Here is a 12,695-nt window from a genome sequence, read left to right as displayed (position 1 = left end):
ACCATAGCTGATACTATTAGGGTCCCTGGGCTGGAGCCCGGAGTAGAGGGTGGGCCCGGGCTCCCCCCCGACCTTTGCCCCCTGATTAATCTCTGAGACTGGAAGACAACAGAGACTGTGCAAGGAAGGATAACTTCTCCTCACCTCCCTCGCTGGCTTATGATGAAAATGGCTCAGTAGACTGTGACCCTTGTCTCTAGAGAGAGAAGGGTTATGTGGAGGGTCACAGTGAGCCTCTGAGGCTAGCAAAATCCGCTAGGAAACACGGGACCCCCAGAGGCAAGGACAGAGCTTTGTCACAGTACATAACTGGAGTGCTGGGAAGCAGTGGGTACTGGCCTTGGTCTTGAGATGGGGTATAACCTTTATAGCCCTGACCAATGTCTGTGATGGGGTATGGGGTAAAAATCAGTCTCTTCCCAACCCTCCCATGTATCTCCTCCACTCCTCTTACTACAACATGCACAATTCATAGACAGAGAGAGAGCAGTGTGTGGAGACCGCTTTAAATTTCATTCTGGCTTAATTTGATGCGCCCTGTTTGCCAGCCCTTGGATGGAACCCCAGTCCTCCTGTTCTTCCCTTGTTAGCATCAGGGCATAAACGTTTGGAAGCCAGGCTCGTTTGCGGCCATCTGGCTGCTTTGGGTAACGAGGGACAAGCCAGAAGGAAACCAGAGCTCACTCTTGTTGAAAAATGCTGACCACTGAAGAAGTCTGATGAGTACTGATGCCGGCTCTGAGCAGAGAACAGCGGAGTTTCCCAGCAGGGGAGAAAGCATGGCTGTGCATGCAAGGAGGTGGATGTGCAAGAAAGTATGTGCTCATGCATGTAAGGTGTGTGCAAAGGTTCTGGTGTCCCTGGGAGCAGGGAGGGAGGAGCACAAGACTATGCATGTGTTTGCATTCATGAAGGGACAATGGCACAACACTCTGGGAAGGTGTGTGTCACTTCTCCCTCTACCACTGGTCCCGTAGGTGATAACAGCTTACTACTGCTGCTGGCTAAAGGGACTATTCCTGTAGCTCAAGTGATGGAGGTCTGTGCTGTGGTGGTGAATGTCCCAGGTTCAGACCTTGCTGATAATGTATGAAGGCTGCTGTTCCAGAGAGTTGTGAGCATGCGGGTGAGGGGTTTGTCTATCCGATACACTACAAGGATATATGTGCGTGCACGCGCCCGTCTCTCCCCCCCTTAAGGGCTTCTAATAACACTATGGGAACCATGGGTCTGATCGGAAGTCAGTGGAGAGGCTCCTATTGACTTCCAAGTGCTTTGGATCAGACCCGGTAAGAGCGAGGATGAGCTGGCTTGGAGCTGTTGACCTGTAACGTGTGTAGCCTCATTTTCCCCCATCCAGCCCCCTGTTTTCTATATCCAGAGATAGTAAAGGTGGCACTGAGGCTTTCTTCTTGTCTTGAGTTCCTGGAGCTGCATCTCTGCTCCCAAACCTGCCAGCTTCCTTCGCTCTTAAAACCACAGAGGAAGCTGTAGACGTTTGTGATCTCGTCGGCAAGCGAAAGGGAGGCGCTGAGCCCTGAACACAGCCCTGGCGGGGGAAGTAGAAGATGGACGGACTTCGCCAGCTTGTTTTAAACGCGTGTGCAGTTCTTTGGCCCTGCAGGTTTAAATCAACACAGCGGCATTGACTTTGGTGGGGCAAGGTCAATTTACACCAGCTGGGGATCTGGCCCCCGTCTATCTACCATGTACGCATTCATGATCAGGAATTGTAAACCTTTTAATTAATACTTTTTTTAAAAATCATGTTTGTGATTCTCCTTGAGCAAGGGAAAAGAAGGGGATTGAATCCTGTCCTAAATAGCCCTCTCACCTTTCATTTTTCTAAGATGCTGTTTGCCAGAAAAACATGAGGGAAAGCTCACGGGAGACTTCTTCAGGCTTTTTTTGGTTGAAGTTTCCCATTTTGATTGCAATGGGAAAAGGTCTTTTTGCAGAGGTAGGACCCTGACTGAGGTAATTCAGCCAGTCCTCTGGCAGCCCACTTTGCATACGGCAACCCAGTGGCTAAACACTGTGAAAGTTGTGGAAACAATATCTCATTTGCACCAGTGCAGTACCTCCACGCCCCTCCTTCATGAGGTCAAATCCTCTCAGGAGCTGGCCTCAGATGAATTACTTCACTGTAAACAGGCCACCAATCCCTTCCCTCTCAGGGCTGCCAGGCCATAGGGAGAGATGGATGCATATAGTGCATCGACTTTTCAAAGCAGCTTTCGTAGCGTTTGCCCATTAGCATTATACTAGGTGAATGAATGAAAGCATGTTAGTGATTTACGCACATTGTGTAACGCACTTGCTCAGTGTCCTAACAGCCTTCTACTGCTGCTGGCTAATGGAGTTACTCCTTTAGCTCCGGAGGGCTAGGCCTCAGGTGCTGAAGGCCCTAGATTCGGTGTCTAGTGCGGACCTGGGGTAGGGGCTGTTGCAATCCCAGGCAGTATTGTCTGGTGGCTAGAGCAGAGCACTGGGAAATGAGAATTCTGAGTACTGTTCCTGGCCTTTGCCATTGAATCGCTTTATGGCCTTAGCGTCATGTGTTTTCATGTCTCTGCGCCTCGGCTCGCCAGTCTATGCGGTGGATAACCATGCTACCTCCGAGACCCCGAGCCTTCATTCGTTGTACCGTGGCTTGAGAGCTTCGCATGACGGGTGCTGTCGGAGGACACAGGATAATTACCCCGTAGAGCTTGAACGGCCTTTCAAGGATCATGTGTCCAGGGGAAAGAGCTCAAGCGACGTTTCTCATGATCAAAGTGGCTTGGACTGTCTGATGCATAGGTGCTGACTTTTGCTGCCACCGGTGGGTGCTCGACCCCTCTCTGCCCCAGGCCCTGCCCCAGCTCCGCCCCTGCCCTACCCCATTCCAACCCCTTCCCCAAAACCCCGCCCTGGCCCCACCTCCTCCCCTGAGCGCGCTACGTTCCCTCTCCTCCTCCTCCTTCCAAGCATGCCGCCAAACAGCCGTTTAGCGTCGGCCAGGCGGGAAGCGCTGGGAGGTAGGCAGAGGAGCGGGGGTGCGGCGCACTCAGGGGAGGAGGCGGAAGAGGAGGTGGGGTGGGGGTGGGAGGGGAGAGCTTGGCTGCTGATGGGTGCAGAGCACCCACTGATTTTTCCCCGTGGGTGCTCCAGCCCTGGAGCTCCCACGGAGTCGGCGCCTATGGTCTGATGGGACAATGGGTGACTGGTGGCAGCTGTAGCTATGGAGTTCTTACTGGGAACTTCAGAGCGAAGCACTGTCCAGCCGTGGTCACTCGGGCTGCTTTCCCCGTGCTAGGACAAGGGATCGCCAGACATCTAGGGATCTCCAGCCCTGTGCAGAGGTGCTGTGGAGTGGGATCATGACAGTGGTGGTTCTTAATTCTCTCCCTGCCGAACGGGATTGTGACCCTGAGCGGTGTTGGTATCGGGAGCTTTGCTTTAAATGCCAGGCACCCACTGAGCACTGAATGTACTAGCTCGTTCCCTCTGGAGTGATTAGTGCTGACAGCATTGTGATATCCAGCACAAATCTGGGACTGTTTCATTGTCCTGTGAGTCAGAGAGACAGGAAGTGGGATGGATCCAAGGAGATCGGAGGTACCCATGATTTTGGGGCTGGCCACTAGTCCCAGTGGTGAAAGGGGAGGGAGAGTAAAGGTCATAAAGAATATCAAGCAGGTCCACGGGCGGGCTAAAGTCTTGTTTGTCTTTGTGGGCATTAAAGATCTCAAGGAACTTTCATAACCATAGGGGTTTGCTTTGCTGTACTCGGCCAAAATGTCCCCTGTCTCTGCTGCCCTCCACCCCAGAGGTGGCTGAATTTTGGTGGGGCTCTCGTGGACGGTTTGTGAAGAACATCGCGTCCTTTTTGATGGCAGACGTTCCTGTCGCCAGGAAATCGTCTCTGTTCAAATCTCGCCCCCAAGCTCTGGACTGCACTTGGCTCTAGTTACACTGGGGTAAAGCTGCAGTAACCGAAGCCGGTGGAGTTACTCCCATGCTCCCCCAACGAGAACAGAGCACGGCCCCCGCTCTTGACACGTGGGGCACTAAAGGTCACACTGCCCGATTTTGGCTCCCTTTTAATTGCCAGGCGGTGCATGAGGTGGGAAGCCACAGCTTGGTCAATGCCAGCTGATTGGCCCAGGCAGGGGCGGGGCGGGCGAGGAGTGGGCGGTCCCAGAATCCACGGAAGAATCCACAAGTACGTGTTACAACTCAGCTGGTTGCAAAATAAAAAACCGGGAGCGAGGGAAAAGGTTGGCTGCTATTTTTTGCTGTTGTTTGTTTTTTTTCTCTTTCTGCTTTTCCCTCTTTTACTGTGGTATAAAATAGACCAGGTGGGGCCCAAGGGCATGGAAGTAACCTACGGATTTAGGGCGAGGTCTTCAGCCGATGTAAATCAGTGCAGCTCCGTTGACTTCGGTGGAACCACGCTGATTTACACCCGCTGGGGATCTAGCCCTCAGGGTCTGATCCTGCAAGGTGCTGAGTCCCCTCAGCTACCACTGAACTCACTCTGTGGGATCGGGCCCTTAAATAGCATCATCCTCTTTAGGATGTGTCCCAGGTGCCCAGCACCATGGTAGAGGGTCTGGATGGGAACTCCTCATGGATCGCCCTTTGTTTGGGGATGTGGCCTTGTGGCTGTGACTCGTGAGAGCTTAGCTCTCTGCCATCCTTGGAGAGCGCCGGTGCGTTGGGTCCAGCCTGTCAGAGCAGAGGGAAGGGCCCAGCACAAAGGTGGAAGAGGCAGGAGGAAGGTGGGGGAGGGCAGAAGTGAAGGAGAGGAGTGGCTGCTACAGGGGGAGGGGGATGAATGGAAGCAGGCCAGGAGACGCATGCGCTCTGGGTTCACGTCTCCTGCCACAACGTGATGGTTGCCCTTGTCTCCCGTCCCCTGTTACTGTGCAGTGGTCACTGTTCATAGCGCTGCCCGATGGCGGTCACCACACACAGGCAGGGCCCCGCCAGGAGGGCCTGGAAAGGACCACTTGGGCCAGAGCCCGGCGCTGCGGAGTGCTGTTCCTTGCATCTCCCCCTGCTCTCCAGCCTCCGCTGCCTCCCCTGAGGGCCCTGCCCAATACCCAATTGCTCTTGCATGTTGGAGACTTTTCCTAGCACCCACCTCAATTCCTGCCTGCTGCCCGAGAGGGTGAGTCACTGCCACCCTGGAGGAGTCTCCAGACCACGTCCTCCCCCATCTTCTGGGTGGGTGCAGCGAGCCGCCTCCTGCCAGCGCGCCTAGGGGAGGATGGGCGTCCGTCGGCATCTTCTATCTGAATCCCAGAGATGGGGAGGGGTCTCGGGAGCTCTCTAGTCTCTCCCCCATTCCAGCCAGTGCATGAAAATTATCTCTGAGCCCGAGGGAATTACTCAGTGGCCTAAGCAGGAGATTCCAGCTCCATGGATTCCTGGGAAACAAACATTCAGCCCCCTGCAGAGCCATCTCCGACCTCCTAGGCGAGTCTGGTTCTGTGCCAACTGCTCTGCATGGCTCTTTCAGAGGAGATCTTAACCATGGCTGTTCTCTCTGCACGCTAGAAATCCTGCGGGGCTTCTGGCGAGCTGCCCGCTGTCTTTGAGTAGTGTGGATGCACCCTGGCTGACCACGTCACAGCTCCCCCAGAGGTGGCTGCATTTCAGTGGTGGTGAACGTAATTTATGTGTTTGGGGCCAGGCCAAGGCCCCATGTACTCAGCAACAAGCTGAATTCTGTGGCAAGAGCCCTTGGTTCTGCAGTAGTTTTGTTTTCATTCAAATCCAGATGTTTGAGGTACAAAAATTCATATTGTGAGATCAGCACAGCAGCTCCTGGGTCGTTTATCCTGTTGCTGAATTCAGCTCACTCATTGTCCCCACAGCTGCAGTTTTGGATGCCAAAGACTTTTCCATGGACCATGTGTGGCTGCATCCCAGAAATGGCTGGAGGGATGCTGGAGGTTTGGGTCGCTAGGTGAGAGGCAGATGGGGCTTTTGGCACCTGGAGAGGCAGTTTGGGATTGTGGGCATAGCACAGTAGCTGGATGTTTCTGTCAAACTGATCGGTGGTGAAATAGCTCACAGGGTTAATATTCAGACTGCCCTCTTCGGCTCTCAGTTCAAACCTCTTTGATGGTTTCAGGCTCTCTGCACAGTCAGGCAGGCATCTCTGCATTGGGTCACATTGCCAAGGTTTCCTTCGAAGCCAGGAGGGCTAGAGGGTGTTTCTGAAATGGAAGTGGAGACTGTGGCGCACAAGGGGCGGATTCCACTGCTAGAGTATGTGGGTCCATGTGCGCAGAGCTTGTGCAGCCCTTGGGGGTCCTGCAGGATGACAGTGCTGCGGCCAGAGCAGCGTGGCACATCAGAGCGTATTCTGCAGCCTCGTCTAAGTGCCCCATGAGATGGGGCCTCCATGTCCTGGAGAGACGATTCCCCAGGCTAACAGGCCGGGCCATTAGCAATTTTGCTCAAGCTCATCCCATCCCACCATGCTCCCTCCCGCTTGGACCACCCTGGCTGGCTCCTGTCCAGGCTTGGAGCTCCTCCGAGGAGCTCTGGCCTGTAGGCTGCAAGGGGAGGAACTTGGCCATCTTTGCTCTCCCACCTCCAGTGGGGTCATTCCTGTCTGACCCCCTTCACTTCGCTCCCGGAGACGCCCGTCCTCCCCCGCGCAGGAGCCCCCCGAAAGAGGCAAACGCCGCCTTCGCTCGGGGTTTTAACACGTTCTGTCTCTGTTCCCGAGTCTTGTCGTCCGTTCAAACAGCAGGAAGCCATTTGTCAGCGCGGGGCTGGGTGTGTGGCAGTTGCAGGGCTGCTGAGAGATCGCAGGCAGCTGTGGGAAAGTGACTCACTGGGAGGGGTGTATGGGGGGGGAGTTTTGCTGCTTCTCAGAACCAGCTTCTTCTGGCTCAGGGGCGTAGAAAGCTGCTGTCAGTGTCTCAGTGCCTCGCAGTCTTTATGGGCTTTCGCCTCACGCCTCCCTTTGCAGGTGAGGCGAGGTGACTTGCCCAGGGTCACCCGGGAGGTCTGTGGCAAAGCAGGGCAATGAACCCAGGTCTCCCAAGGCCTAGCTAGTGCCCTAAGCACTGGACCCTCCTTCTGCTTTGAAACATGCCACTTCTGCAGACTGCTTGTCAGCGGGGGGCTGGGTCCTGCACACAGGCCCCTCCCTCTGCCCTGGCGGTAACACAGAGACGGGGAGTGAGCCGACCCCCCAGGCCCCCTCCCCCACCCAAAACTCGGATCCTGGTTTTGTTCTGAAAAGTTTGCTTCTCTACCCCAGTGATATGTAAATGTTTGGCTCCCTCTGCACGTTGGGGGTTGTTTTCTTGTTTGATTCCCACCCTCCCGCCCCTCTGCTGTGCAGAGCGCATTCACAGGGACAAACGCACCGTGATGCCCTACTGCAAACCTTGCCGGCTGCTGCTGCTGCCTCAGTGATATTTCATGCCTGGCAGCGGCGGATCCATGGCAATCAAGGGGTTAACTCCAGCTCAGCTTCTCCCTTCTGCTCCTTGGCAGGGCTGTAAATTTGGCTGTTTGTGTCAGAGGCCTGGGCTGCATATCCCGCCCCCCATCCCCCTCCGCAGGTAGAGGGTAATAGCCTACTTCTGCTGCCAGCTAAGGGCATTGTTCCTGTAACTTAAGTGGTAGAGGTTTGTGCTTTGGTGCTGGGTTCAAACTCCGCCCGGGCCCTGTGGTGGAGATCGTGCCCCTGGGGAGACTAATGGAGGCATGAAAATTGGGGGAGGGGTGAGCTTCACGCCCCAGGCCATGGCATCGGGGAGTTTTCTTGTTGGGACCTCTTGCTCTAAATGCTATGCCTCAGGGAAGAGACCTCACTGACTCTGACTGTGTTTTGTTTTATTTCTCCTGACTCATCCCACGTGGCCCCCGGCATAAGCCTACCTGAGTCTGTCGTGCCCCAGGTCCGGCAGCTCCCAAAGAAGGGGGGCAGGCAGATTTGGATTTGGGCATCCTTGACAATCTTCAGCCCCGGCCTGCATTGGTCAGGGACGGGTGGCGGGTATGTGGGTGGGTGGGGGAATTGTAGGAAGTCCAGCTTCCCTGGAGTTAGTTCTGAAATCCCCTCTGGCTTTAGGAGTTAAAACCCAGACAGCCCCTTCTCTGCAGCTCCCTCTGAGTTCCTGCCCCGTTTCTCCAGCTCTGGGGGGGGGATCACCCCCTACTGCTGGAGCAGCAGGACCCTGCCACTTCCCCACTGCCCTCCTGCCTCAGATCTGGCCCAGCGGCCCGGATCTCCGTTCCCCTTGCCTCCATCCCCCTAAGGACGTTACGGGAGTGTCCCATCAGCAGACAGCCTGTGCTGAGATGGGAACCCGAGGGGAGGCCAGAAGGGGGCAAAGCACTTCTGGCTCAGAGGCCTTTGGAAAGAAGCCAGAGGTTGTGATCCATGCTCAGCGTATGTCTCCTAATCCCAGAGCCAGAGAGGCAGGGGAGCGGGGTCCAGTCAGCGGCCAACCCTGGGGCCGAGCCGCGCTCCTCTCCACACCAGGCATGTCTGTGAGCAGGCCCTGAGTCCGCGCCCCATTCTGGGCTAACGATGATTGGGGCGGGGGGGAGACAGGGAAGCCCACAGCCTTGGTTTTGAATGGCTCCCTCTGTGCGGCTGCCTCAGTTTCCAAGACAACAGCACTGGGGCAGGGGCTCAGGGTTTGGCTTATGCGCTCTAGGCTCCCCTAGCCCTCTCCCCTTCCCCAGGCCCGGCTCTCCTCTACCGGCCTACCCCTGCCCACCCCCCTACTCCCCGATTGACCCCTCCCAGCTCCAGCTCCCCTCCCGTTTGCCTGGGTGTCTAGTTGTGCGAACACATAGTGAGGTGAGCGCACGCACAGAGGCGTGTGTCTGCGCATATGGATGCGGTTGTGGCAGTGTTTGTGTGGCCTCGGTGTGTTGTGTGGATCTTCACGTGTGGGGGGTGTGCGTGTTTGCACGTGTGTGTGTGTCTGGGGACGTGTCTGTGTGCAGTCCATTGGGGCGCCTGCCTGGAGGGACGGCCGACGTCGGCGCTGGGATTCAGCGGGAGGGGCGCGATGCCAACGCCACGTGCCTAGCGGGAGGGGCCTGCAGGGAAGGAATCTGTGTTGCGGCTCTCGGTAGAGCCACAGGACCGGTGCAGCCAGAGCAGCGGCCGGACAACCCTCCACTGAAGCGGCCCTGCTCCCGCGGCCCAGCCTGTGCCAGGGGCGGCCACTACCAGGCCGAGGCGGGAGCGTCCAGCCCAGTCTGACTGGCCAGGCGGCCATCAGTGCCAGCAACGGCCGTGTTTTCTGTGCCGTGGACGCAAGTTGGCCGCCAAGCAGCCATCAGGTGGCCCTGGGTGTCGGTCACTACTGACCTGGTCTGCACTCGCCGGGAGCGGAAAGGCCCCAGATCTGATCCTCCAGCCCCCACCTCTTACTGGCTAGTCCTTGCCCCTCTTAGGCAGTAAAATAAGGAGGGGCTAGGAAGACCTGGGCCTGCTCACCGGGTTCTCTTGTTCTCTCCCAGCAGGCTGCTGTCGCCGGACTACACCGAGACTCACTACTCAGCCGGCGGGCAGCCGGTGACGCTGTCTCCCAACGACACCGTGAGTAGGGTGCCCAGCATTGCCAACGGCAGAGATTTTGCAGTGGTGCTGGTGACTCTCTTCCCTCTGAGTCAGCGCTGGCCCAGTGCCTAGCTCGGGGTGATGTGCTCCTGGCGGCGCCGTCCCTTGAATGACCTGTAAAGCTCAGGATCTGTCCCGTTGTGGGCGTTAAGGGTCCGGTGGCTCTTTTTGCAAGCCTGGGCGTGTTTGTCCCAAGCAAATTCCATCCAGCTCGGGTTATTACATTCTACCTGTCTCTAGCCCCCCTGTACAATATGGCATTCTTCACTTCCTGTCCCAAACTATCGTGTGGTGCTACCGTTAAACAGCTGCCGTGATCCACCCCAGAGGTGGCTGCATTTCTATGGTGGTCAAAGTGATACCTGTGTAGCGCTTGTACCTAATCTGGGGAAGGGGGTGGAAAAGAGAGATTTTTATGGTGTGTGCCTAGATGGCCCATCTGGACTCGGGGAATGTTGTGGGGTGGTCAGATATTATGATGAGTATCTAGAGAGCTAGCTGGACAGCTTCATGGTTGTACAGCGCTTTGGGGTCTTGTGGGATGAGAGGAGCTGGGCAAATGTAGAGGTCAGGTAGTTGTCGTGTCTGCCCAGTCACTAATGGAAGAGACTGTCCTTAGCAGGTGTAAATCAGGATCATTCCATTGAAATCACTGGAGCTTGCTGATTTACACCAGCTGAGAATCTGGCCTCTATCTCTCTAGACTCCCTGCCACCAGCCTCTTTCACCAGCACTGCACTAATCTGTGACACTCCACCTCTCACACCTCCTCCCTCTCACCAGCTTGTATCCTATCGCCTCCAGATGGGATCTGGTGACCCTCCAGGGGTGCAGGCTGGTAAGAATGGAGGACAGCACTGGCTGTGAGGGTCACCCCTTCACTGTAAGTCACAATACAAGTCAAACCACAGAGAAGAAGGATGGTCCAATGGCCAGAGCTCTAACCCGGCACTTGGGAGACAGGGGTTCAGTTCCTTGCTCTCCAACAGCCTTCACCTTGGGTGACTCACTTAGCCTCTCTGTGCCTCAGTTTCCCCCCCTCTACCATGGGGATAATAGTACTGCCACCCAGGGGTGTTTGGGAGGGCTAGATAAGTCCCATAGATGCATACTCAGGCTTCCATCAGGGCCACAGTGCAGGATGTGTATGGTTTGTGGAGATTTCTGCGGGACGTGACTGTCGCTATTTGCTTGCGCGCTCTCTGAGAAGCCGCTGTATTACTCTGGTTTCGGGAGTCCTGCTTTATTGGGGGTTGCTTATGGCAACCAGAGACTAGGGATCCCCTAAAGTAATAGTATAAACCCCTCCCAGCTGGGTTCTTGGGCATTGAACGGTCATTAATGACTTCAGTTCGGCTCACTGTCCCCATCTGACTCTGTTCGTGTCGGGGAGCTGCTCGGCTCCTGCCCTGAGGCAGTGCCCATGGAAACACCCATAAACCAACACGTGCTGTGGGAATGGAAACAGGCACTCAGCGACTGAGCGACTTGAAGCAAAGCTGGCGAGTGTAGCGGCGGGAATAGAACCCAGGAGTCCTGACTCCCAGACACCTACTGTGACCACCGGACAGCACACCCTGCCCGTGTAGTTGCACAAGGCTGACATGGCTGTTCTCTTGGGGGGGCCTCCTCTTCGGGAGCCTCCGAGGGCTGTGGCTGGTTTACGGCACAGATTCTCAAAGGGTGTGAGTGCTCCAGCTGACTTCACCACCGCACTGGGGTGTTGTGAGGATACGTGCATTAAAGATTGTCAGATCCGACTGTCACAGGGGCCATCCAAGCCCCTTAGACCAACAGTCTCCTTACCCAGAGCTGCTCTTTTCATGTCTTGTCTGCGTAGTGCTGGGAACTCTGCTCTCCTGGCTAGATTCCCTTTTCATTCTGTCTGCCTAACCCCCAGACCTTAGGCGCTATATTCTTCTGCAGATGGCTGACGATGGCTTTCGAACCTAAAACGTCTCCTCAGCATTTCAAACTTTGCAATTCACACAACGCAGGGAAAACACTTACAAATTTTGTGACATCTCCCCCTGAGTTTTTAACCAACTCTAAAAGTAAGAAAGAAAGAAAGAAACACGCCACATTTTGTAAAACAGAGGAAACATTGGGGGGGAAAAATTTCACCAAATTCCCTCTCCTGTTTGTTTTGCTTTTTGACCAGCTCTCTGCTTTTCAGATCCTGTCCTAAATTTCTGGGCTCTGTTGATTAGCAGCCCCATTCCACCCCAGAGGTGGGCACAGTGCCCTTTGCCATGTATCCCTTACCTGCACTCTGGCATGGCACTGTGAGGGTCGCCTGTCAGCTAACCTCGCCCAAACTGGGGAAGAGGTGGGTGTAGGAAAGACAGCTTGATTTAACAGACGGGGTCCCTCTCTTTAGGCTCCCACCAGACAGGCTGGGCAAACAGCCCTGAAGTGAAGCTGTCATAGTGAAAGGAAGCGGGTGGATGGATGGAGCCAGGGGGAAATTCAATCCCTCGCAGAAAGCCTGCTGCACCGATTCTGCAAGTTGCCTGGTGTTATGGGCACAGATTCCAGGGCAGGGGACCTCAGTCTAAATACCTCAATAGCCAGACCACAGCGCTGTTGCTGGATGCCTGCTGGGCAGCCAGCCTTGTGCTGACCAAAGAACCAGGCTTAAAAACTTGGTTTATTATTACTGGTATGACAGGAAAGCCCAGGGGGCATAACTGGGATCAGGGTCTCATTGTGCTAGGTGTTGTACAAACCCGGAGCGAGAGAGAGTCTCTGCCCCAAAGGCAAGCCAGACAAAGGGTGGGGGGGGGAACTGAGGCACAGAGAGGGGGAAGTGACTTGCTCAGGGCCACACAGAAGGTCAGTGGCAGAGCCAGGAAGAGAAACCAGGACTCCGGCCTCCCAGACCTTCCCCCAGGACCACACTGCCATCTAAAAACAAAACTGGATTCTGTTACAAGCCTGGATCCTGCTGTCTGGTTTCAAGCCCCATTGATTTCAGTGGCGAGCTTCGTTTAGCAGCCGGTGGCACAAAGCCATTGCTTTCTGGCCAGGCAGCGTTAGTAGGGGCCAGGCTAGACTAAAGATATTTAAAAACCACGCTGGAGCCCCAGTGCACCTC

General features: G+C 55.5%; 1 protein-coding gene across 4 annotated transcripts in view; it reads left to right on the top strand.

Annotated features, from left to right (window-relative positions):
- The window catches only part of ADAM33 (ADAM metallopeptidase domain 33), a 76,651-nt gene that overhangs the window by 29,052 nt on the left and 34,904 nt on the right, over window positions 1-12,695 (top strand). For 2 of the 4 annotated variants that reach the window (XM_037898363.2, XM_043544928.1), the window contains one exon: window positions 9,499-9,577. In XM_037898363.2, coding sequence (XP_037754291.1) covers window positions 9,499-9,577 — 79 coding nt within the window. Of the gene's footprint in view, window positions 1-4,842; window positions 5,960-9,498; window positions 9,578-12,695 lie in introns of those variants that run through there. The other 2 variants (XM_043544926.1, XM_037898364.2) reach the window with 2 other exon arrangements.

This window comes from Chelonia mydas, chromosome 4 (assembly GCF_015237465.2).
Source record: "Chelonia mydas isolate rCheMyd1 chromosome 4, rCheMyd1.pri.v2, whole genome shotgun sequence".
Classification (NCBI taxonomy): domain Eukaryota; kingdom Metazoa; phylum Chordata; order Testudines; family Cheloniidae; genus Chelonia; species Chelonia mydas.
The sequence above is the reverse complement of the archived record's forward strand: the minus strand, read 5'-3'. Positions and strand labels throughout refer to the sequence as shown.